General features: G+C 45.0%; 1 protein-coding gene across 2 annotated transcripts; it reads right to left on the bottom strand.

The window, feature by feature from the left end:
• Positions 1-1,324: 1,324 nt before the first annotated feature.
• LOC129825103 (E3 ubiquitin-protein ligase TRIM9-like) lies at positions 1,325-21,866 on the bottom strand. Of its 2 annotated transcripts, XM_055884884.1 has the most exons (11): positions 21,012-21,866; positions 15,088-15,183; positions 14,253-14,375; positions 11,752-11,862; positions 10,320-10,473; positions 9,452-9,520; positions 9,040-9,200; positions 8,545-8,683; positions 7,014-7,317; positions 4,542-4,704; positions 1,325-4,259 (listed from the first exon to the last, which is right to left on the bottom strand). In XM_055884884.1, exons 1-11 carry the CDS (start codon positions 21,768-21,770, stop codon positions 4,209-4,211), a joined length of 2,130 nt encoding a protein of 709 aa, XP_055740859.1. In that variant the 5' UTR covers positions 21,771-21,866; the 3' UTR covers positions 1,325-4,208. The 2 variants fall into 2 exon arrangements, with proteins under 2 accessions (XP_055740859.1, XP_055740860.1); XM_055884885.1 differs by lacking the exon at positions 9,452-9,520.
• Positions 21,867-27,033: the final 5,167 nt, after the last annotated feature.

Here is a 27,033-nt window from a genome sequence, read left to right as displayed (position 1 = left end):
CCAGTCCATTGGCCAGTCCAGTCTGTTTGCTATGCACTGCAGAAGTTTCTGTTTAGCTAAGTGTTGCCATGTTCGTAGTTTTCAGTCAAATTGGGCTACTTTGAAAAAGATGTCCCGGGTGAACAAGTATTGGCCACGGGTTGCGGGTTTTTGGGCTATTTCTAAATTGCTATGAATGTATATATATATATATATATATATATATATATATATATATATGTATATATATATATATACTACCATTCAAAAGTTAGTGGTCACATAGAAATGTCCTTGTTTTTGAAAGAAAAGCACATTTTTTGTCCAATAAAATAAAATAGATCAGTAATACAGTGTAGATATTGTTAATGTTGTAAATGACTATTGTAGCTGGAACCGCCTGATTTTGTATGGAATATCTACATAGGCGTACAGAGGCCCATTATCAGCAACCATCACTACTGTGTTCCAATGGCACGTTGTGTTAGCTAATCCAAGTTTATCATTTTAAAAGGCTAATGGATCATTAGAAAACTTTTGCAATTATGTTAGCACAGCTGAAAACTGTTGTACTGATTAAAGAAGCAATACAACTGGCCTTCTTTAGACTAGCTGAGTATCTGGAGCATCAGCATTTGTGGGTTCAATTACAGGCTCAAAATGGCCAGAAACAAATACCTTTCTTCTGAAACTCGTCAGTCTATTCTTGTTCTGAGAAAGGAAGGCTATTCCATGCAAGAAATTCCAAGAAACTGAAGATCTCGTACAACGCTGTGTACTACTCCCTTCACAGAACAGCGCAAACTGGCTCTAACCAGAATGAAAGAGGAGTGGGAGGCCCCGGTGAACAACTGAGCAAGAGGACAAGTACATTAGAGTGTCTAGTTGAGAAACACATGCCTCACATGTCCTCAACTGGCAGCTTCATTAAATAGTACCCGCAAAACACCAGTTTCAACGTCAACAGTGAAGAGGCGACTCCGGGATGCTGGGCTTCTAGGCAGAGATCCTCTGTTCAGTGTCTATGTTCTTTTTCCCATCTTAAACTTTTCTTTTTATTGGCCAGTCTGAGGTATGGCTTTTTCTTTGCAACTCTGCCTAGAAGGCCACCATCCCAGAGTGGCCTCTTCACTTTTGACGTTGAGATTGGTGTTTTGCTCTGATAGGTTGGATAAATAAAACCGTCCAATGTGAAGAATTGAAAACAGTGATGAAGAGTTGCATTTTTGTTGCATTTCTAGGAGTTTTGCAGAGTTCATATGAAGATACAGATTGGACAATTGATGTCCACGCCTCAATCAACATAACCCCAGGAAGACTACAGAAAAAGATACTGACGAGCCCATTCATATTCCATCACAGTTACTCATTTATTAATTTTAAAAAAGGAAAAAAAATACATTGCTTTTTGCTTTTCTTTTACACTGTATAATATGAAAACAATGCCAAGTACAACGCATTTCATATACAAACCACTTAGAAGTACAAAACGTTTACATTGTAGGAGAGATGAGAACTAAAGAACATACACATGAACAGAATTCTAGAAAAAGAAGCACAGCTTTTTGTGGACACATACTGTGGACATAGATGCCACAGTGTCCTAACGGACCAGTTGACATTCCCCATGAGGTTTGGTGGTGCACCCGGCCTAGTTCTCTGGTAGTGTGGCAGTGAGGGCAACAGGCACCCCAGGGCATGAGATGCGTGCCTGCCTTTAGAAGAGAGATGCCCCACAGACACTGCAACATCTCCTCCCCCCACATGCCATAGTCAGGGTAGGAACAGTAAACATGGGAAAAATAAAAAGATTCAAATGCAAACGTAATCTGACAGTAGTGACTTTCTAGCACCATTTTTTTGTTCTTTTTTGGGGGTTCACATTCAGAAGCAGGCTACCATGTTGGGGAGGGGAAATCCATGCCAAACACACTAATATACAACACTTAGAGAGGATAAACTACTATCTGCATTTACTACTAAGGTTCTTTTGATATTATGGTCTGCAACTGCAGTGTTTTTTTTTGTGCCATTTCCATAGTGATTGCTGAGAGGCTACATGGACCCCATTTTGTTTGCCTTTGGGGTTTCGTCACACCTCACATTTCCCTATACTGTAGTTGCCGTCACAAGCACTAATTCCGTTTTATATGAATGTCTTCATAAAAGGGACGGTTCTGTAATTGACAACATTCACTTGGAGACACTTAACTCAAAATGGGGTCCACTTAACCCTAAATGGGGTCCAATAACTCAATACATGCTGGAATACAAAATGGCTCTAGCCAATGATCAGTCCAGCCTAACAGCTGTCAACATTTCATGTACATTTCCCATCCATTTTATTTACCCTGGGAATGGTCACCTCCACGTTTTAGCTTTGGACATACTTTAGTTCCATCAGACAGTCTGCTCTACATCATATCAACATGTTTAATGTACAAGGCAATGGTTCTGTTCAGAAAACACCATTAACACAGCTAAATAACCCCAATATTAGATTTAAAGACTATTAAAAAATGCCAGTACTATATTTGGTGTTTTTACAAAGAGAAAATATTGCGAAAGCAGTACAAATCATTTTCACCAATAGTGTACCACAGTGCCTCAACACAGACTCTGAGCAGAATGTTCTTCTAATGGAAATAGCTTTGGTATCCTTAATCCAAAAACATATTACCATTTTGGATTAAGGGCACATTACTTTGAAGCAACACTTTTAGTAGCAGAAAGAGATCAAGATGTTCACAAAATTATAATTAAAGAATATAATACAAAACTCTTAACTGCATCTAATGCAGATTTATGATATACCTGTACGTGAACTCAAACATAATGAGGACATGGTCAAATCTAAATGTGGGATAATAAGCCCGCCTAGTATCTACAATTCCATAAGGATTCCCTCTGACAAATCACAAATGCACTGCTTAACCCTCTTCCTTCATTTTGTCATCTGACATGGCATGTTAATATGCTTTAGCCCCATAAAATGATTTAACGTGTCACATAAAGATAAACGATATACTGTGGTGAAATTAATCTGACGCTGTAATGCTAACTCAAACTCTAGGGGGCAAACTGTTATTGTACTGTAATAGGTCGTTTGAAAGGCTTCCGCAAAGCATTGTTGTGTATTGTTTTACTATATACAGATAGAGTTTTAAGTTAACTAGTTAGCTTAGAATACATGCTTGGGAGACAGTCTTATTTACAGTTTCCTTACATATCATGCAAACTTGACCCTCTGGTGGTCTGTCAATACAATACTTTTAACTGATTTAAAATACCTTTAACAATACCTGTTCATTCAAACATCACATGAGCATACACCCTCTTAATAAATATTTCAATGGTGTAGTAAAAGTCAATGCATTAAACAATAAATACTTTGAAAGAAGATACTATCTGCTGTATGTAGATAGTTTGACAACATACACATGGCAATGTTACATCTCAATGTCACAGTGGTTTGGCTTCACTTCGACCCAAGTTTTGTCCTCTAGCGACAGAATTTTGTGTTTGATAAGATACAGTTTGTCCTCTGATTTGTCCCTTATACTGATTTGTCCTTTATACTGATCTGACCACCTTTACTCTCTTATTGAAAGTGAGGCTGGGGTGAATTCCATTTCATTTTCATGATATGGAATTTATAGGGTATAAAATCCCCAATACGTCATTTTCAATTGACCAGAATTGAAACTGAATTTACTCCAACTCTGGCAAGGCTTTGTAAAGTTGAAAAGACAATACAGTATATCACCAATAATATGTCTGAGAAAAGCTCTATTAATCTCTACTTATGAGTTAGATAGGCTGACGTTCCGTTTCCTCTAAAGAAATAGGAGTATACAAACTCTCTATGAACTAACCTGAGAGAAGAAGATGAATACAGTAGAGACATTGTACTGTAGGGCATCTCATGACTCTACCCTAGTATGGGATTTTGTTTCAGAGATGCACTTAATTAAAGCACCCGGTGGCATTTTGACTGTAAACACAGAATCTGATTGTACGGATTGAGATGAAATTAAGACTTGGAAAATTATAAAAAACAATATAATTGATGTACAAAAGTCCCTTGTATATAAGATTCCCTCTAAGGGTGATATTTGATCATAGGCATTGAACAGCATAAGATATATAGTAGAACTAAGAGGGGGGGGGGGGGAGCAGGAGGAATCGATGTTAACATTGGTGGGAATGTGCCTAGACACCTTGGGAGGCTACTGCTGCTTAATATTCTTTGGCACCTCCATTCCTGTTAGTAGGGTGACCTGCGAAGGACAAAAAGTTCCAAATGAGATCATGACAGATTAAACTGCTGACTCGAGGTCCAGGATTTGAACCACAGAGCTCATTAACTCAGCATGATGTATATTTGCTGGTTAGTAACAATTGAAAAATATATATGTGTACAGCCTATGTAGTTTAGCATATCCTTAATCTGGAGATGAATTTCATTTATAAAATAAGCCGATAATCCTTGAATTTCGAGACAAAACTATCTGAATGAATTTCTGAAATCTAATCAGCTCTGTCTGACTATCAGTGCTCACCTGGACATTTCTGTTGATGCTGACAGCAGGCATGAAGACTCCCTCCAGGTTCTCAAAGGCCACGGGGCCATGCTGCTCTTTGTTGATGAAGAACGTTAGAGTGTACTTGTTCAGATCCAGCAGGATGCCCACAGTGGCTCCCTTAGAGATGCCCCCCTCGGCCCTGCAGAACACACACACACACACAGAGTCTAGGCCTAATGTACTATATCAAAACAGATCACACAGGCCCTTTGAGAGTGGTCTGGGATCTCTGATGGGTAGAGGGATCCCAATGAGTCCAAATACAGTTTGGAGCAAATGGCTTGGAGCGGATAATTGTTTTCTCTATTCAAGACATTAGATTTGACCTAATTGCTAAATCTTTCGTGTTTGTATGTAGGCTATGTGTGAATTGATGTACAGTAAATCCCTAATATATTCGGAATACTTGTAGTCCAACAAATATATGAAAACATTCCCAAGCTTCTCCTTCAGGGTGTATATCTTTTCTCCAATCCAATGGAATAAAGAAAACAACCTTAGGCACTAAGTCAATAAACGCATCCATATCCAAACATCTGAAACACTTTGGCAGTGCAAAGCCGTATGTAAATAGTTACACTCAAACCAGTCAACTCATTGGAAACCGCAAAAGCCAGCAGTGTTTCTGTTTTTGAGAGTGAGCAGCTCAAACAACAAAATGGTGGACGTGTGAAAGTGTGCCCCCAGTCAAACAGCTATGTCACAAAGCTAACTGTAACGGCTTTCGTTGGTGGAAGGAGAGGAGGACCAAAATGCAGCGTGGTACGTATCCATAATATAATTTAATCGAAAATGAATACAAAATGAACAAGAGAATAAATGAAAACCGACACAGTCCCGTATGGTGCAAACACTGAAACGGAAAATAACTACCCACAACCCATAGTGGGGAAAACAGGCTACCTAAGTATGATTCTCAATCAGAGACAACGATCGACACCTGCCTCTGATTGAGAACCATACTAGGCCAAACACATAGAAATATAACGTACAGAACAAAACATAGAAAAACAACATAGAATGCCCACCCCAACTCACGCCCTGACTGAACTAAAATAAAGGCATAAAAAAGGGGAAAAAAAGGCTTCCAGAGAAATCCGCTAGGCTAAAGAAACAAACAAGCAGGATTGCGGCACGATCAGCCTTTGATGATTACCTGACATACAGTACATGTATCGTTGGCACTTTAATGAGGGAAATGAGTGAGTCATTGTGGTTGATAGGCTCCAACGTAACAGCTGACAGGAAGATAAATAATGAGGTTGGAGAAACAAAAAGATGATGTGCTATGAAAGACAAAAACAGGGAAACTCTTTAATCAGCGACTGAAAATAGTAACTACTACTGTATTATTGGTTTAACGAGGAAGGAGGATTCTGCTCTGGATATTCATGTCCCTGGGGCTACTGTAGGTTGCTAAGCCTGTGGCCTCTTTGTCTTTGAATCTATGTATAATATTACTCTGTGTTACCCTGTGTAAAATTAAATCAAAACGGATATTCACAAAACATAAGAGCACAGCCCTGAGAATAATCTCTTCCATTTCCAACTAACTGCCTGTCACACCCTGATCTCTTTCACCTGTTTTTGTGCTTGTCTCCACTCCCCTCCAGGTGTCGCCCATTTCCCCCATTACCCCCTGTGTATGTATACCTGTGTTCTCTGTTTGTCTGTTGCCAGTTCGTCTTGTCTCGTCAAGCCTACCAGCGGTTTTTCCTGTACTCCTGTTTTCACTCTAGTCCCTGTTTTCTAGTTTTCCTGGTTTTGACCATTCTGCCTGCCCTGAACCTGCCTGCTGTTCTGTACCTTTCGGACTCTGCTCTGGATTACTGACCTCTGCCTACCCTGAACCTGCCTGCTGTTCTGTACCTTGTGACACTGCCCTGGATTACTGACCTCTGCCTACCCTGAACCTGCCTGCTGTTCTGTACCTTGTGACACTGCCCTGGATTACTGACCTCTGCCTACCCTGAACCTGCCTGCTGTTCTGTACCTTGTGACACTGCCCTGGATTACTGACCTCTGCCTACCCTGAACCTGCCTGCTGTTCTGTACCTTGTGACACTGCCCTGGATTACTGACCTCTGCCTACCCTGAACCTGCCTGCTGTTCTGTACCTTGTGACACTGCCCTGGATTACTGACCTCTGCCTACCCTGAGCCTGCCTGTTGTTCTGTACCTTTCGGACTCTGCTCTGGATTTCTGACCTCTGCCTGTCCTTGACCTGTCATTTGCCTGCCCCCCTGTTTTTGTAATAAACTTTTCTCACTTCAAACTGTCTGCAACTGGGTCTTATCCTGAGGTCTGATACTGCCTGCCAAGTATTGTAAGTGCGTACGTGTTTTAGTCCTGACAGTATGACACACAAAGCACATGATGGCTATTTCTAAACTCTGAAGCTGCGGAGGAGCAGGAGTCAGCCTTCCTCCCCAGAGATGTCCCACCTACCTGTTGGTGTGGGAGTTGTTGTGCATGAACCAGCTGCGGTTGTTGTCCACGTACATGGCCCAGGCCTTATCATCCTTCCCCAGCATCATGTCCTTCATTGTGTTGATCCTCGCCACCCCGAACGCAGGGTCTGGGTGGTTGTCATAGCGATCCACCCTGAGCTCCCAGTAATGGACCCCCTTGGAGAAAGCGGCTGTCCCCAGGACCACACGGTCATCGTAGCTGTTGCAGCTCACTGTACGGTTCTCATTGGTCAACATGATGTCCCTGTGAGCCGAGGTGGGGTCGAAGGTGAACCAGGCCACTGCAGGAGAGACAAAGTAGAGCAGTAGGAGGAGTCAGAGCAAGATAAGAGCATTTCCAGGTCTCTAGGGCATGGCTGTCTTGAGTGAACCTCATTGGAGGATGGAGCCCCATAAGAGTATGAAACATGATGATGCCATTATAGAACGGCACGGTCAGCAAGGACCCCATGCTGGGCTGTATACTGTGAGATGACACATGAAATATTCACAAAGCACCACAAAAAAATTCTACTTCTCATTTAAAAGTCAAGCACTGGATTAATTTTCCTTCAGCAGCTCCTTGCCCATAAGGCACTGCTGTGTCAAACCATTGCAGTGTATTGCCTTAATTATCCCCATTCCTCAAAGAGGCACTGCTATGTTAGAATAAACAGTTAACTGGCACACGACAGGCACTCACTAAGGCCTCCACATGCAGAGATCCATTGTTATTGCAGCTGGCAGAGCCCGAGCTGGAGCCGCCTGTACTCTGCTCAGTCTAAATTCTCTCTTTGTCCCGCTGCTCTGTCAGCTCAATCAATGGCATCAACAACCTATCCTCTCTCCCTCTCCCTGTCCATCCCTCCACTCCCCATCCCAGTAATGGGAGGACAGGGAGAAGGAGGAGAGGGAGAGAGGATAGGCAGTTTATGCCATTGATTGAGTGCACGGCTGGGATGGGGAGTGGAGGGATGGACGGGGAGAGCACGGCAATGCGTTGACAGCTGGCAGGCGAGAGTAATCACAGTCTGGCACTCTGTTGCTGTGATACTTTGCTAAACTGCGAGACCACTTCCACAGTCTGTCAGCCCTATATCAGGACTGGACACCTCTTTAGTGGAGCTCCTTCAGCTCTGGCTCTGGCATGGTGTTTACTGCTCTAAACCTGGAGGTTTCTGGGGACCCAGAGCTGACTAGTACCACCACACCCAGCCAGGACAGTGACAGATTGCACCAGTCACCAGTTCTAATCCACCATTGCTGTGGAATAGAACTCCGTAGTTAAGGACACAAACAAGAGCGTTGATGGGAGGGCGAGGCTTTGTCGGCAAAAAGCAGGCCTGGATGTCCCAGAGGACTAGCTCGGCTCAGGAGCGGTGAATAAAGAGTATCATTCTGTACCCCGGGCACTAATTAAGCCTGGTGTCCCCTGGTCCCCAGTTGGGTGGGGCGGGGGGTTCTTCTCTTCCTTCCCTTTCATGTCTACAGTTAGGTCAACACAAAGTGAGAGAATACAGAACACCCACCATCAGATGTCTTCAGCACCACAGTCTTGCTATAGGGCCCCACCCCGGTGGAGTTGTAGGCCTTGACTCTGGCGTTGTAGGAGCTGTTGAAGTGGAGGCCGTCCACAGTGCACACGGTCTCCTTCCCTACATACACCTCCTGGGACACAGAGACATACAGTACAGCACAGGACCATCTGGCGTTAGTTAGAGCTCTGACTGCAGCATGTGCACTATGAATAATAAAATATGTGGCAGAGGCGACAACTGTTATCTATAGGAAACGGGTAGGACACCCTACTGCACATAGAATTACAGTGGAACTGTATTGCGCATATTGAAATGAGCCTGGCTAAATAAAACACAGCTCATGCAAACCTTTCATTGCATAATGAGCATCAAACGTTTACATTCTTTGACTTAATCTACTGTTAAAACCCATCCTAGTGTCAGACTACATGGAGCGTCGGACATGATGACACGTTCTCTAATGTGTGAAGTGAATGATTATCTGACCCTGTATTGACCCCCGTTGCCGTCGTCGAGCTCCAGGATGTAGCCTTCGATGGGGTTGCTAGGGGGCACAGTGACCCTCCAGGCCAGGGTGGCACTGTTGTTGCGGGTGCAGCACTTCTCCAGCTGCAGCAGGGGGGCCGGGGGCACCGTGGCAGACTCCACTTGAATAGAAACGGATGGCAGGAACATCACAGAGGAGTTAACATCTATCTCTGCATGGATTGGTTGTGGTTGATAGTTGTTGTTGTTGTCAGGCAGGTGAGAATATTGTAAGGGAAGAGTGCGGTAAAACATGCATGGGAGGAGAGCACTCTATCCCCTTAACGTGGTGGGCTGGTGTGGGCTGGTGTGGGCTGGCAGGTCTCAAGGAGGAAAAGGGGATTTGGATGATAATATAGCAACTCTGAAATACCTCCTGCGCTCTCCGTCTCTTTCAATCCACCTGCATGCATTTGTTTCAATAATGGAGTCTCCTGAATATCTGAAACATGATATTGGACATGGGTTGATGTGTGGTGCTTGACTTAGTTTGCAACATAGTGGAACTGATCAACTACTGTGCTTTCTCAGGGGAATGCTGGTTACATTTCCCATGGTTTCAAATCTCATTTGGTTTAATATGACGTTGTATTTGGAGCAGACTAAGTTGGTAACTGTGTATGGGAAAATCGTGTCTGCTTCAGTAGACAGATATAGAAAAGTGTTGGAGCGAAATGAAATACATCCTATTTATATGAAAAATATATCATGGTATTCTAGGACATTGCCAGGGGATATACTGTGCACTATAAATCTTCCTCAGGTTTAGTCAAGCACAATATTTAAATAGACTAATGAAAAAATTCCTGTGGACACATAGTATGCTTGAATCAGATACTCAGAATATTGAACTTGCTCACATCAACTAAGCATTTGGAGTGTGAAACATGGAGACCTTTTTGGTCAGTTTTGCTAAAGCATTTCTACCACTTTACCAAACTATAAAGCACAGAATGAGTACAGGTGATGCATATCACAAGAGACAAGTGCGTCTACTTAACTGCTGAACAGCCATACAAAAATACATTACAGGCACACTTGAAAGATGAGTCCACTGCAAGACTATCTAACAATGTAACAATATACTGTATGAAAATGTGTACGAATAGACTCACACTACGCAAACAGTAGCACGTCTATTTGTAAGTCGCTCTGGATAAGAGCGTCTGCTAAATGACTTAAATGTAAATGTAAATGTAAAGTCTATGAATATGACTTAGAAATGAACACATATTGGTTACCTTTGCTCTGGATAAAGTCCAGCTGTAGTATGGTCTGCAGCAGGGGGTCTGTGTTCAGGGTCAGGTCAAACTCAGGGCCCACCTTGGGCTCCAAAGCCCCTTTGACCCACTGGTCCTGAGACGACGTCACACGTTTGATCAGCGCATCTGAGATCTACATAGAGACACACAGCAGGGGAGAACCGCTTCAAACCAGCTACAACTCCACTAAAAGGTTCAGCTACAGTGTAATATACTATTACAAAGTGCAACATGTTTTTAACAGACTTTTTATGCTGTCTCTGAGGCTTTGTGCTTCTTGAAAAATGCCAGCTGGAAATGTGCTGCATTAAGGTATAGCCAACCCTGTAGGTTACCAGCTTTTGTAAGGATTTATATAAGCTTTTATGATACAGAGCACAGATTTTGTTCAGGGGTTATAAGAAACTGTACAATCAATATCGTCATAAACATTTCAAAAGGGGAGGGAAGCACCAATTTACAGAAGAGAGTCTTTCATCTCTATTTCGTCTTATTCAGACCGTTCTTTTAAAAAAAAGAGAAGAATCAATGGCTTCCAGCTAATGGTCAGGGGAACTAAAGACGACAAGTCAACGTTTAACTCGATAATGGGTGTCACATACCAATGTTAACCATTATCAGGTTAACCTTTATCAGCGCAAGTCAACGAGTATTGGTTTGCGATGACCTATTTATTACCTATTACCTATTTATTACCTATTAAGTATCAATTCATTCACATTTAGCCAACAACACATTTTAATCAACATCTTGCTACAAGCTTATCATATGCACTCTGAATCAATATTTATTTGTACAGTAAAATATATAAGCGGTTCTTTCAAAGGTCTTGATGTTAAGATTTTTTATGGCTAGAGTTTTCTAATGATCTTTAAATTATTTGTTTTCAACCCGTTTTAGGAAAAATATTTGGGGAAAATAGTTGTTGGCCTTAGAATTTATCAGTAGGAAACAAGGACATCTGAGGGGAATGTGAAGGAAGTCTCCTCTGTGTGAGGCAAGCAGGCTAGCCTCATCCACAGCCTGTCACGCCCTGAGCTGTTTCACCTCTCTTTGTGATTGTCTCCACCCTCCTCCAGGTGTCGCCCGTTTTGTTCTTCTAACCTACCAGCGGTTTCCCCCTTGCTCCTGCCTTGTCTATATTCCTGTTTTCTACTTTTCCCAGTTTTGTCCTTTCTGCCTGCCCTGACCCTGAGCCTGCCTGCCCTTCTGTACCTTTGCCCCACTACTCTAGATTACTGACCTCTGCCTGACCCCGAGCCTGCCTGCCGTCCTGTAACTTTGCCTGCCCGTGTTCGAATTAATAAACTTTTGTTCCTCCGACATTGTCTGCACCTGGGTCTTACCTTCAAACATGATACAGCCTACTAGCAGAGCTCTAGCCCCATTCATCCATACACCACTACTGTACCTGCAGGAAGCCACTGGGGTCGTTCTCTTTGATCACCTCCAGACAGTACTCCATCATTCCCGTGGTCTGACGCAGCTTCATAGTGCAGTGTGTGATCTGGTCACGCACCACCTGAACACAGGAGAGGCCAGGAGGACACAGACGGACACCCTTTAATGTAGTATTAATACTAGGCAGGCATTTCACACACACATACAGACAAACACACACGCACACGTACACACACATACACACATACACACACGCGCGCGTTTTTCCTTTTGGCTAAACACAAAGCACTGGGGAAAATGGATTTGGGTGGGTGTCAAAGCCCTTCATTCACAGCTAATTGAAATTCAGTGGACTGTCAACATTTTATGAGCCTTTGTTTGGGCAGACCACTTATACTTGCTCATGTGTTTAACTTATCTCTGCATTTCTGTGAAAAAGTATGGATTTTTGTGTTTATAAGATTATAAATGAAAAGGTCAGAAAAGGTTGATTAATTGGAAGGTAATTAATCACTCTATCAAATTAAGCCTTAGAAATCAAAACTAATGTAAGAAATAATTAGATTAAGCCACTGACACATTCAGGCCATTAGCCTATCATTAATTAAATGTTCATAAACCTGTCAACCGGTTTCATTATTTAAATAAATCCATGAAAAATATTAAAAATTAAATAAGCATAAAATGAACATTCCTGAATGGTAGACAGAATAAAATAACCCCAAAATATAAACATACCAGAGGACAGTCAGGAACAGTCATGTCTATCAAATCATAATTAATACACATTTAGGTAAATCAAATTATACATAACAACTCAGATTGAATTTACTATATAATCCTTACATCACGCAACATTAAAACAATGCCACTCCAGCGGTCTATGGATTATGCCTGGACTAGACTGTCACAAGTCACAAAAATTACTCTCTCCCTGGGAATGTGTAGTGTGGCGAAAGAGACCACTGATAAAAATACTGCTGACAGATTAATGGCTCGGATGAAATTAATTAGAGTAGAAAATGACGTTCACCGGCACACAAACACAACACTCCAGACTATTGAACAGGGGGAAACAAACGCCCTACAGATGGGATTGCATGATAAAAAAACATTGTCCTGTAGATGACATAAAGTAGTTATTCTCAACAGATTACCGTCACAACTGTTCCTAAAAAAGGATTTCATCAAACAAAGCTAACAATCCAGGATCTCTTGGCTGAGAGTTGAGGAAAGACTGACTGCATCGCTTCTTTTTTTAATAAGAAACACTAATGTGTTTTGTTTGCATAGTCAATTTACACACAGCACTGACACACACGCCACCAGACGTCTTTTCACAGTCCCCAGGTCCAGAACAAATTCAAGGAAACGTACAGTATTCTACAGAGCCGTGATTGCATGTTACTCCCTTCCATCTCACTAGTGAACAGCAAACCTGGTTTAAAAAAACTAATAAAGCAACACCTCACAACGCCTTTCCCCATGTGACCTACTTTTTGTGTGTATGTACTGACATGTATGTGTAACTGATAGATACACACACACGCACACTACATGTTCATGTTCTTAAATGTATGTGAGTTGGATTTTGTCTTTAATGTATTTTTCTTTTGTGTCAGACCCCGGTATGACTAGCTGTCGCCATTGGCATTGGCTAATGGTGATCCTAAAAAATGTCATAAATCCAAGTTAATCACCAACCATCTATCTCCACCATACTGTGGGAGATAAGATGGTATTGATACCGAATGCTGTCAAGACAATTGCTCTTTACTGGCGTTACCATATGGTAGTGTACTAAACTCCAAAAAGCTCTTATTTTCCCATTGTAATCTTCTGACAAGGACACATCAGTTTGACAGCCTTCATCATAGTGAAATGAAGAGACCTTTTTTCTGCTGTGTGATGCTGCACAGTCCTAGCTGCTCTTCAGCTTCAGCCCTGCTAAACACAACAGCTGTCCTCTGGAGCCCCAATCCCCAAGCCTGCACATTGAGCCTGGGCTTGGATCCATGTGACCCACTAAGAACTTAACACCAGCCAGCCTGCAGGCGCAGGCCCTCCGCTGAGGCTTCAGGGGGAGAAGAGAGGACAGGGAGACAGAAATCTGCGTCCAGATGCACCTCGACCTAGGCCAAGACAAGTTCACATCCTTGGATGCCCTTTGTGTCATGAAAGAGCTGCCAGCTGAGGTAAAAGAGGCAGTCTATCACTACTTAGGGTTGTAATATTAATAATTTGTATCTATTGATCATCTGTGTTAAGTATGCAAAGTATGGTTAACATATCTAATGCAGAGAGAGTACTGTGATTATTGTTATCAATAAATCATGGCCCTGCTGTGTTTGTCCGCCCATCTGAATCCTGCCACCTGTATGTAACAGTCAACATGACCTTGTCCCCAGGATAATGGTGCACATACAATCTGAGCTTGGGAAGAAGTGTCTGGGGCAGTCAACATGACGTTGGTATCCATTAGCCGTCGCAGCGTCCATCCTTCTGACCCACCTTGAGCTTGTACTCCCTCTCCTTGGTGACCTTGGTGAGGAGCTTGGCTTTCTGCCTCGTCAGAGCCTCAATCAGGGCGTCACACTGAGCCACCAAGCAGGCCTCGAACTCCACCCCGTTCTCCTGCGAGGGACACAACACATCGCTCAATAAAAGAACAGGGAGGTACAGGAAGGTACAGGGTGCTAGGGCCAGGCACAGAGGGGACAGGGGGGGCAAGGACACTAGCGGACTACATATCATAACACCACAGTGATTGCTGCTAAATCTTCCATCATCACCACTGCATATCAATAATTTACCTAAGCGCAGATGAGATAGTGAATTCTATTCTAGCTACACTCTGCACCTCAGTTCAAGGATGAGGAAAATGGTTAAAGACTCTAACTCTACTGAGCTGAGCAGAGCTGGGATTTTACTCAAATACAATCCCCTCAACCCCAGAATAAGAGTCTTAATACACAGCATTGCTGCGACTGATAAGACATGGCAGTGCAGTAAGTGTATAAAAGCTGTGATAGGCTGGGGCAGTCCATGTGCACAGCAGCCCTTTCCTACTTTAGCTCTTAGCGTGGTCACAAACAGATACTTTTGTTCCCACCGGGCGATAAGAAGTGCTTTAGATGTAGTGCCAGTGTTCGTTGCAGAATAAAAAGAGTCCAGAATGTGACATTGTATGATTCTGGAGCATCCTTCCTCTTTCTTTTTAGTATTTCGTTAAAGCTGACAGGCACAGGTAAGTAGGTTATGGGGAATACAGGTTAAATTGATATTTCTATACATGTTGATATTCTCATTTGATCTACCAGACACGTAATCAAAAAGAGAATGTTACCTGTATCTGCTGAAGCATGTTCTTCAACTGCATCAGGAATTCCTTGGCATCCTTGGCTTTATCTGACACACCATTCAAAGCTTGGGAGAGTTGACACTGTGAATGAAAAACTGGCAATTATTAATCCAAAACTAATTAAAACACTCTCCATGTCACTTCTCTAACATGTTATGATTAAAGCCAATTGTCCCAGAAATATACAGTATGGGCAGTAATTTATACTAATTAACCCGTACTTAAGCCCAACCACACAGCAACGACCTCTGAGGTCATAGTAATCAAGGAGATTACAAATTCAAACGAGGGCCTCAAAACCATGTTTAGAGGTCAAACCTTTCAGCAGATCTGCTCTGAGCTGAGGCTCATGGACCATGAGCGAAGGGTAATCATGGTGTACACCAACCCTGCTGTGATCAATCTGGCCCGGATCCACACCTCCCTCTTCCCACCTCCCTCCCGCTCCTCCCACCTGCCCCTATTCCTCTGGGTTTCTCTATCAGTCTCAGTCAGGGCTTCTCTGGGGCTGGGCCTCTGTGGGCTGCGTGCGTCGGGTTCAGGAGGGACACAAATCAAGCCAGCCCTCCACGGTTCATTCATGTGCCATCTGGCCCAGCAAGCTGTCTGTCCGCGCCGCTAACAAGGGGATGAGTGATTCCGCTCCCCTGTGTGGTTTCTTTCCACCAGGGCCCCAGCCACAGCTCCAGACAAGACAAGGGGGCCGGCCCAGTGTTTATCGGCTCAGCCCTTTTTCTCTCTGTCACACTGTGTCAGGATGACCTCCAGGGGTCAGGGGGAGGGGGCTGGTGGCCCTCCTATGGGGAGAGAGCCTGTCACTTGACAACCTCCTGCATATCACCAATTCATGTCCTTTCACTGGGTTGTGCTCGTTTATCCTAACAGTGTATAATGTGAGAGTTTGATTCAATATGGACCAGAAGGATGCTACTGCTTAACATGAAAACATTATCAAGGGACCCATATCGTCAAGGTTTTATCAGTCTTGTCATGAGCCCCCCTTGTAAGATGTAGTTATTCTTTATGAGCTAATATTAAACTTCAGTGTAATTAGGATCGGGATGCTGCCCTCGTGTGGCTCAGAACTGGCAATGACCTCATTAGTGGTGGTGGAATACAGCACCAGCCCCTTCCCTGTCACTAAGGATGACAGGTCAGTTATAGCAGGAGAACCCTGTTAGAGTAATATCCCACTGGGCAGAGTCATCAATTCAACGTCTATTCCACGTTGTTTCAACGCAACTTCGTTGAAATGACGTGAAAAAAGCGTTGATTCAACCCGTGTGTGGTCAGTGGGAAGGGTCATAAGATGAAAGGTGAGGCTCTATTTAAATGACTCATTTTAAAAAGTACCCTTCATTGTAAATGTATTTCCTCCAGAAAAATAGGAAGAGGCATCCTTTTTCCTGTCAGCAGCATTCTTCCTCTGAAGGAGCCTCAGTAAAGTCATCGGAGAGAGAACACTTAAGTAATGTGCATGACATTCAAGAGCAGAGGGTTTCAAGTAGGGGGGAAGGTGTGTTATCAATTTCTAACGCAGTGTTTGGGGATCGGAGTAAGACAATACATAGCTGCAGTGTTGATCTGCGGTGTTGACCTTGATTCCAAATGGGTCCTCAGGGACACGCCAGGAGGACTGGGTCATATTCAGGAAGCCCCACCGCCTCCACCTCTTTCTCTTTCCCCTCTATTTCCTCCATCTCCTCCGTCCTCTCCTCCCTCACTCAGCAGCTGTGTCATTAGCGCTCCACATCTGGATGAGAGCAGAACCAATCTCCCTCCCCGGCTCAGCCTCACACAAATCCTCTGGCCGTGTGGCACACTGCTCCACCACTGATATTTTACAACATGGCCACAACAGCCATCACAGCCCAGCATGGCCAGCACAGCCCCATCACAGACCAGCCCAGCATGGCCAGCACAGCCCCATCACAGACCAGCACAGCATGGCCAGCACAGCCCCATCACAGACCAGCCCAGCATGGCCAGCACAGCCCCATCACAGACCAGCCCAGCATGGCCAGCACAGCCCCATCACAGACCAGCACAGCATGGCCAGCACAGCCCCATCACAGACCAGCCCAGCATGGCCAGCACAGCCCCATCACAGACCAGTACAGCCAGTACAGTCCTGCTACACCAAGCCTCTTGTTTCATTTGAAGCATAGAATCAGAGAGAGTGCACACGCTGCCAGGCAAATTAAGAACAACCCAAATAAAGCATTAAATCAGAGCACACACAATATTTACCAGTTTAGGAAAATCTCCAGAGGATGATTCAATCGAAAATGTAGTAAAAGTAATATTGCCTTAAAAATTAATCCAATATTGATAGGATTTGCTACATTAATATATTGCGTGTATGAATATGCAGAATATGGACACATTTCATGATATTAAAAACCAGTACAAATTACATTTGCAAGGAATAATTAATTATTTCTTTTTTCATACTAAGTGACAGTGTTACAATCATTGATAAACGCAAAGTATAACATCTATTTGAGATATCACATATTGTAAAGCTCGTTACATACATTTCAAAAGGTAGAGTCATGTTATCCATTAGGCCTCATTTTCAGCAACAGTCTGGTAACTTGCCTCCATGTATCCATGGTAACCCTTGAGGTATGCGCACACAGCACTACACAAAGGTCTTGTCCAAGCACTCATTCTTGCCTCTAAAAATAGCTCAAAATGATTCTCCTGTTCCTATGCCTTTGGTTACAGTAGTTGCACACATATAGTATACTCATCTTTTATGCCTGGCTACCCCATCACCAAACATTTATTCAACACAACATGGACCAAGTCTTGTGCACTGGGTACTGTACAGCTAGAGTAATGCACAGCACATATATTCAATGGGATGGGAGATACTGCACTGTACTTAACCTACATTCTGGAGCCAATGCGGTTGCAGGGTCTGGGAGAGGGGCTCTGTATGCCTGAGGTAGCAGAACAACCCGTCATTAGCTACAGTACCATTAGCTACATTAGCTACAGTACCATCTGAATCAGCCAGCTGACCCGGCCAGACTCTGTGCTCTTACTTGGCTAGCCCTTTCCTGTACTGTACTGTACAAGCTGGGGGCATCCTCTCCTATATGAATCTCTTTCAATGGTCAAAACCAAAGACTTCTGTATCTATTCTTATCCACCTAACCGCACTGGAATGTAGCCCCATCCTCCATTATCCAATAGTACTCTACAAATGCGTTGATCAGATTCTATCCATGACTATGACATTGGTCCATAATTAGGTTGATGTAGTTCAAATGTAGGCCTTCCCAATATGTCATCCTTTCTCTTATTGACAAGATAACAACCCCATTTCACAAAATGTGGAATTGAAAAGAGAGGAACCATGGTTTCTTTCATCTCCTAAAAGGTTCTTTGTGGTCATGTATAATGTGCGGTATTTGGGAATTCAGGACAAAACTAAAGGACCTGAGTCAGTTGTAGTGCTGAGTGATTAGTGCTTTTTGAGGTCAGTTCGGTTTCGGTATTATAATTTTAAAAATAATAACGTTTTTTCAATTTCGGATTCAATATAAAAAAAAATTACATTAAATGCACTATGCATTATGTGGGTTGAATGCTGTAACAACACAGAATAAAACATTTAATCCAATTCCGTGATGGTAGAGACTGCCCATTACTGCTTATCACTTATTAACCATCATCTATTCTCATGACTTTACTTCTGTTGTTGTGTATATTACATTTGTTTTATTTGATGACTTTATTATTTCATTCCATGTCATCATCTGATCTCTATAGAGCTGCTACCTGTGCTGTCTGACAAAATTACTATTTTAGAAGTTCTTCAGAGTAAATAAGGCATACTTTTATGACTGCTGAATACCAACTATCAATCACTTGTGTATTTTCAGGTAGAGATACAGTAGCTCGCAAAGCAACTGCTCTCTATCACTCTTAATCATCTTCTGTCTCTTTCCTGATGTCGGTCAATAAGTTGTTAAAACATTTTTTTAAATACTGACATTTCGGTTAATTGCTCAGTAGTAGTCGGTTGGGCCCTTCACTGGACTTGGCAGGGCTCAATTGCTCATGCCTGCTGCAGCCTGGTGAGCAATGCCCTGGCCTTGTGTACACATGTGCAGAGTTTGGTACCAGTGTGTAGTGCATGTGTGGGGGCTTTAAATATACTATACACTGAATCTGGGTGTTTCTGCTTGGCTGCCCACAGGACATCCATAGGAAACTTCACTACCGTGACTTTTCATCCAATCCCTTATCTGAGGCTTATCTGCTAGTAAATACATATTCATGATGTATTCCCAGCAAGCATTTTTGTCACTCACTCACACTGCCACTGTTAAAGGGGAGACAAATGTCATTGATACCCTAAGGCAGTCCCTTGTTTTCCGTTTGTTCCATTTGACATACTGTAAATAACATAAACACAACTTGACATTACTTTCAAATGTTTGTAAAAGCATCCCCCAAGGAGGAATATAAGATTGACTACTGAAGGTCCAGCAAAAAACGAATGGGGGCTCTCATTACCTGTGGACGTGGGTCAGCACACACAGGCGTCTCAATTATCAGTACCATTATCAGGATCTCTGCAGCATGGAGGATGACAATTGCCTCTGAGACACAATCTATCTGTGGTCATAAAACAATCCTCGGAGGAGTAGCCGTTCTCTCTCTCTCTCTCCTTTCAACACTGCAATCTCCAAGCCCTCCTACCCTAACTAACAGACTGGTTGTTGAATCTGTTCAACTGAGTTTTCTGTCAGCTCCTAGAAGAGGACAGTTGATAGGAAAGCATGTCAGAGCTTGAGGGTGGATCTGGAGCTGTGGATGGGAAGGAATGTGAGTAATAGGTTTGTATTAGTCCCCAGTGTCACAACAAAATCCCATCCAAGTGACATAGATAGCTGCCTGGTGCAGTAGAATCATTCAAGGGGAGGCATGCAGAGTAGACCCAAACCAACATCTACAGTGAAGAGGGATAGTATAGCTTCAAGAGGACTCAGAGATAATTTGCCATAATAGTAGGCCAATACATTCATGTCCTTTTCATCACCTAATGTCTCCCTCCATCTCTCCCTCCCTCTCTCCCTCCCTCTCTCTCTCCCTCTCTCACACACACACACACACTCCCTCCAACCTGAGCAGAGCTCACTTGACCATCCCATTCTTGTCAATACAGATTGTTGGCCATAAAATACAGCACAAAATGGACAGCATGCTGGAGTGTATTCGATCTCACTCAACTCCAGGAAATATATTAACTAAGCACTTCTGCATTTGGTATTTATAGGGCTCATCACTTATAAACACCGCTTCACACTTACAGTATGTGATTTTCATGGTCCATTTGTGTGACGGTAGGCTAGTGTGATAAAGGTGAACTGTATTCATAACAACCCTTATCAGTGAGTGGGAAGGAAGCATGCTGTTTGATGGGAAGAATACCGCAGAACTCTCCAAATCACACAAAATGTACAATTAGTGACCCAATGTAAATGGTGAATTTGGGTGTGATAGATCAATGTGCATCTCTACTATCTATCAAAGTGTTAGTCTGCCTATAGGCATCCTATGCCTCTTCACCATGTAGTGGGCGCTGAGGAAACTATGGGGCATATTCGCAAATTCAAATGGCAAACCCAGAGCTGTTGGCAGGAACAATCTGGGATAGAAACTGGAGAACAGTGATCTGACACTGGTGAGTCAGGCTATTGGGCGGATTTGTTTTCTTTCTCTGTGATTAGGCTATACAGTGTTGCTGCCTGGTTACTGTAAGTAAAGGCTACCACTGATGCACTCAGTTGGAGTGATTTAAATGGCACTGATGACATGTGATGATGTGATGCTGCAGAGCAGCTTATTATGATGCTGGCCAAGGCCATCCCCACCGCCTTCATCCTTACCTTGTGCTGTTTCCACATGGCAGCTAAAGGTTTTAAATCATGACTCCCGTGCTTGCCACCCTCAAGACACTTCATACACACTGGAGTCTTGCAGTTGACGCAGTACATGCTAAAGTTCTCCATGTCATGGTCTGCACACGTTCCTTGTTTGCGTATGGTGCCGGCGGGCATCTGCTGGCTTCCAGCCGCGGGCGATTGGGTCGGTGGCAGTAATCGATGTTTGGCCAGCGGTCCACGGGAAGGGTGGCATCGCTGCTGGCATGGTGTGCAGTAAAACACGTCGCACTGTTCGCACATCACAGTGGCATCGACAGGGTTGCGGTCACACAGCTGACATTTCACGTTGGCAGAGCGGCTCTGCTGATAACGAGACACGATCGCCTCCAGTAGCCGGTTACGTGGGAAGCCCCTCAGTCCCCGCTCATCCAGAGAGACACTACGGTGACAGAGAGGACACGTTATGGAGCAGTGGCGGTGCACTAGAGTCGGAGGAAACACCCGTATCCCATTTGGAGACTTGAGGCACGGCGTGTATGATCCATAGCCGCTGTCCGTTTCACTATACATGCTCATTTTGTCCATATCCAAATAATCGTAGTCCGAGTTCCCGGAGGCACGGCTTTGCGGAGGTGTTTCGCCTTCTGGGGTCTGTACAATGATATTTCGGGCGCACGCCAAACACACATTGTGTGAGCAAGGTAAAAGAATAGGATCCTTGAAAAGAGAGCCGCAAACGGGGCATTTTAATTCTTCATCCATCGTGTCTTCTATAAAACGCTCCTCACACAGTACACAAGAACAGCGATCAATGAAAACAGACCAGCACTATATGACACGAACAGCTCCCTCGACTGGTTTACGCAGGCGCGCGCGAGGGGGGGTTGTTGGCGTTGTAGTTCGAGTGGATGGGTTCTGAAAACGCATCCCCACAATAACAAGTTCACTTTGAACAAAAAACTACAAGACCCGTAATCCAAGTGAGCAGCCGTGAAAAGTATTGTGGAGCCAAGTCACACCTTGGTGATAAATCTGTTATTAACCAGTATCTAACCCAAAGGGTAGCAGTGGCACCTGCCCTGCACATTTCCGAGGCTATTGAATGTGCAATGTATATGTTGGTGGTGATTTTATTTTATTTAGAGTTTCAACCTAATCTTTTAATGAAATTCAAGATGCATGTTCTGAATTAATAAAATTGCCAATTTTCCCAGAACGTCTCCCTTTTCTCACTGACATACATACGGACAGAACTACACTATATATGCAAAAGTATGAGGACACCCCTTCAAATTAGTGGATTTGGCTATTTCAACCACACCCGTTGCTGATAGGTGTATAAAATCGAGCACAGGTCATGCAATCTCCATAGACAAAATTTGGCAGTAGAATTGTCACGGCCGTCGTAAGAAGTAGACCAAAGCGCAGCGTGGTGAGCGTACATATTCCTTTTATTTAGGATGACACCGACAAAAACAATAAACAATACAAAAACAACCGTGAAGCTTAAGGCTATAGTGCCACAAACAAAGACAACTTCCCACACTGAAAGGAGGGAAAGGGCTACCTAAGTATGGTTCCCAATCAGAGACAACGATAGATAGCTGTCCCTGATTGAGAACCATACCCGGCCAAAACATAGAAATACAAAATCATAGAAAACATAAACATAGAATGCCCACCCCAAATCACACCCTGACCAAACCAAATAGAGACATAAAAAGGCTCTCTAAGGTCAGGGCGTGACAAGAATGGACTTAGTGAAGAGCTCAGTGACTTTCAACGTGGCACCATCATAGGATGTCACCTTTCCAACAAGTCAGTTCGTCCAATTTCTGCCCTGCTAGAGCTGCACCGGGCAACTGTAAGTTCTGTTATTGTGAAATGGAAACATCTAGGAGAGACAATGGCTCAACCGCAAGGTGGTAGGACACACAAGCTCACAGAATGGGACCACTGAGTGCTGAAGCGCGTACCACATAAAAATAGTCTGTTTGTCACGCTCCTGACCTGTTTTCTGTTGTTTTGTATGTGTTTAGTTGGTCAGGACGTGAGCTGGGTGGGAATTCTATGTTGTGTGTCTAGTTTGTCTGTTTCTATGTCAGCCTAGTGTGGGTTCTCAATCAGAGGCAGATGGTAGTCGTTGTCTCTGATTGAGACTCATATATAGGAGGCTTGTTTTGTGTTGGGATTTTGTGGGTGTTTGTTACCTGTCTCTGTGTTTGTGTTCTGCACCAGATAGGTCTGTATCGGTTTTGCACATTTGTTATTTTGTATGTTGTTTGTAGTGTTTCACTTGTTCTTGTATTAAACATGTTTAACACTAGTCGCGCTGCACTTTGGTCCTCTCCTTCACCCCTGGAAGAAAACCATTACAGAAACACCCACCAAACCCGGACCAAGCAGCGTGGCAACGGGCAGCAGCAACAGCAGCAGCAGTACAGGGAGGAATGGACATGGGAGGAGATTCTGGACGGAGAAGGACCCTGGGCAGAGCCAGAGGAGTGTCGCCGTCCCAAAGCGGAGCTGGAGGCATCAAAAGCGGAGAGGCGGCATTATGAGGCGCTTGCAAGGCAGAGTGGCTGGAAACCCGAGAGGCTCACCCAAAAATTTCTTGGGGGGGGGGGGTAAAGGGGAGTGTGGCGAAGCAGGGTTGGATACCTGAGCCAACTCCCCGGGCTTACCGTGGAGTGAGAGGGCGTCGTACTGGTCAGACACCGTGTTATGCGGTAAAGCGCACGGTGTCCCCAGTACGCGTGCTTAGCCCAGTGCGGGCTATTCCACCTTGCCGCACTGGGAGGGCTAGGTTGGGCATCGAGCTGGATGTCATGAAGCCGGCCCAACGTATCTGGCCTCCAGTACGTCTCCTCGGGCCGGCGTACATGGCACCAGCCTTACAGGTGGTGTCCCCGGTTCGCCTGCATAGCCCAGTGCGGGTTGTTCCACCTCGCCGCACTGGCAGGGTTACGGGGACCATTCAACCTGGTAAGGTTGGAGAGGCTCGGTGCTCAAGAGCGTGTGTCCTCCTTCACGGTCCGGTATATCCGGCGCCACTTTCCCGCCCCAGCCCAGTACCACCAGTGCCTACACCACACACCAGGCTTCCAGTGCATCGCCAGAGCCCTGTTCCTCCTCCCCGCACTCGCCCAGAGGTGCGTGCACTCAGCCCGGTACCTCCAGTTCCGGCACCACGCATCAGGCCTATAGTGCGTCTCAGCCGGCCAGAGTCTGCCGTCTGCCCAGCGGTGCCTGAACTGCCCGTCTGCCCAGCGGCGCCTGAACTGCCCGTCTGCCCAACGCCGTCTTAACTGTCCGTCTGCCTAACGCCGTCTGAACTGTCCGTCTGCCCAGCGCAGTCTGAGCCGTCCGTCTGCCCAGCGCCGTCTGAACCATCCGTCTGCCCAGCGCCGTCTGAGCCATCCGTCTGCCCAGCGCCGTCTGAGCCATCCGTCTGCCCAGCGCCGTCTGAGCCATCCGTCTGCCCAGCGCCGTCTGAGCCATCCGTCTGCCCAGCGCCGTCTGAGCCATCCGTCTGCCCAGCGCCGTCTGAGTCATCCGTCTGCCACGAGCCATTAGAGCCGCCCGTCTGTCCCAAGCCATTAGAGCCGTCCGTCAGTCAGGAGCCGCTAGAGCCGTCCGTCAGTCAGGAGCCGCCAGAGCCGCCAGCCAGTCAGGAGCTGCCAGAGACGCCAGCCAGTCAGGAGCTGCCAGAGACGCCAGCCAGTCAGGAGCTGCCAGAGACGCCAGCCAGTCAGGAGCTGCCAGAGACGCCAGCCAGTCAGGAGCTGCCAGAGACGCCAGCCAGTCAGGAGCGGCCAGAGACGCCAGCCAGTCAGGAGCGGCCAGAGACGCCAGCCAGTCAGGAGCTGCCAGAGACGCCAGCCAGTCAGGAGCTGCCAGAGACGCCAGCCAGTCAGGAGCTGCCAGAGCTGCCCTACAGTCATGAGCTGCCCTACAGTCATGAGCTGCCCTCCAGTCATGAGCTGCCCTCCAGTCATGAGCTGCCCTCCAGTCATGAGCTGCCCTCCAGTCATGAGCTGCCACTCAGTCCGGAGCTGCCACTCAGTCCGGAGCTGCCACTCAGTCCGGAGCTGCCACTCAGTCCGGAGCTGCCACTCAGTCCGGAGCTGCCACTAGTCCGGAGTTGTCCCTCTGTCCTGAGCTACCTCTCTGTCCTGGGCTACCTCTCTGTCCTGAGCTACCTCTTTGTCCTGAACTACCTCTCTGTCCTGAGTTGTCTCCTCTATTGTAGAGGGGAGTTGGTGAAGGTTCCTGGACCATGGTCGGGGGCGAGGGTCGCCACTCAAGGGACGCTAAGGAGGTGGACAAAGACAATGGTGGAGTGGTGCCCTCGTCCACCGCCGGAGCCGCCACCGCGGACAGATGCCCACCCAGACCCTCCCCTTGAGTTTTAGGGGTGCGCCCGGAGTTCGCACCTTGAGGGGGGGGTTCTGTCACGTTCCTGACCTGTTTTCTGTTGTTTTGTATGTGTTTAGTTGGTCAGGACGTGAGCTGGGTGGGAATTCTATGTTGTGTGTCTAGTTTGTCTGTTTCTATGTCAGCCTAGTGTGCGTTCTCAATCAGAGGCAGATGGTAGTCGTTGTCTCTGATTGAGACTCATATATAGGAGGCTTGTTTTGTGTTGGGATTTTGTGGGTGTTTGTTACCTGTCTCTGTGTTTGTGTTCTGCACCAGATAGGTCTGTATCGGTTTTGCACATTTGTTATTTTGTATGTTGTTTGTAGTGTTTCACTTGTTCTTGTATTAAACATGTTTAACACTAGTCGCGCTGCACTTTGGTCCTCTCCTTCAACCCTGGAAGAAAACCATTACACTGTTCTCCATTGCAACACTCACTCCCGAGTTCCAAACTGCCTCTGGAAGCAACGTCAGCACAAGAACTGTCCGAGCAGCCGCTCACAAGCAGTGGATACACGTTCTCTGGAGTGATGAATCAGGCTTCACCATCTGGCAGTCCAATGGATGAATATGGGTTCGGCAGATGCCAGGAGAACGCTGCCTGCCCCAATGCATAGTGCCAACTGTAAAGTTTGGTGGATGAGGAATAATGGTCTGGGACTGTTTTTTAAGGTTAGGGTCCCTTACTTCCAGTGAAGGGAAATCTTAATGCTACAGCATACAATTACATTCTAGACGATTCTGTGCAAGTGTTTGGTGAAGACCCTTTCCTGTTTCAGCATGAGAATGACCCCATGCTCAAAGCAAAGTCCAAACAGAAATGGTTTGTCGAGATTGGTGTGGAAGAACTTGACTGGCCTGCACAGAGTCCTGAACTCAACCCCATCGAACACCTTTGGGATGAATTGGAACTCCGACTGCAAGCCAGGCCTAATCGTCCAACATCAGTAGCCGAACTCACTAGTACTCTTGTGTCTGAATGGAAGCAAGTCCTGGCAACAATGTTCCAACATCTAGTGGAAAGCCTTCCCAGAAGAGTGGAGGCTGTTATTACAGCAAGGGGTGACCAACTCCATATTAATGCCCATGATATTGGAATGAGATGTTCGACAAGTAGGTGTCCACATACTTCATGTACTGTATATCTATCCATGACTCACATGCTTTGCATACGCACCCGTTGTTCTTGCCAGATTGGTTGGCATTACTGTGTCACTGTCATTGAAATGTGCAACTGTCAGGCATAATTAACCAGTCAGGACAATATAATGTGTCCTCTGGCCCTAACATGTGCATTGCAGCAGTTACATCCATTGTGCCAGTTTATAAATCAATTGGTCTCAGATTACCTGAGATCCAATCAAAGGGCTGTCATATTAGGATTCTAATTGCTTCATACAATGGGAAAAACATCACAATGGGAAAAACATCACAACATGAACAATTCATAATTAATGCTTTGTATGACACAATCCCAAATTAGACAATCAAAAAAAGACTAGCTATCTTTAATTTCATGATTTCAAGAGTAATCTTTGATTAGGCCAACATAGAAATAAAACAACCTTGATTACCCACCCTAGTCACATCCCGACCTAACCAAAAT

The sequence above is a fragment of the Salvelinus fontinalis genome, chromosome 27, assembly GCF_029448725.1.
Source record: "Salvelinus fontinalis isolate EN_2023a chromosome 27, ASM2944872v1, whole genome shotgun sequence".
Classification (NCBI taxonomy): domain Eukaryota; kingdom Metazoa; phylum Chordata; class Actinopteri; order Salmoniformes; family Salmonidae; genus Salvelinus; species Salvelinus fontinalis.
The sequence above is the reverse complement of the archived record's forward strand: the minus strand, read 5'-3'. Positions and strand labels throughout refer to the sequence as shown.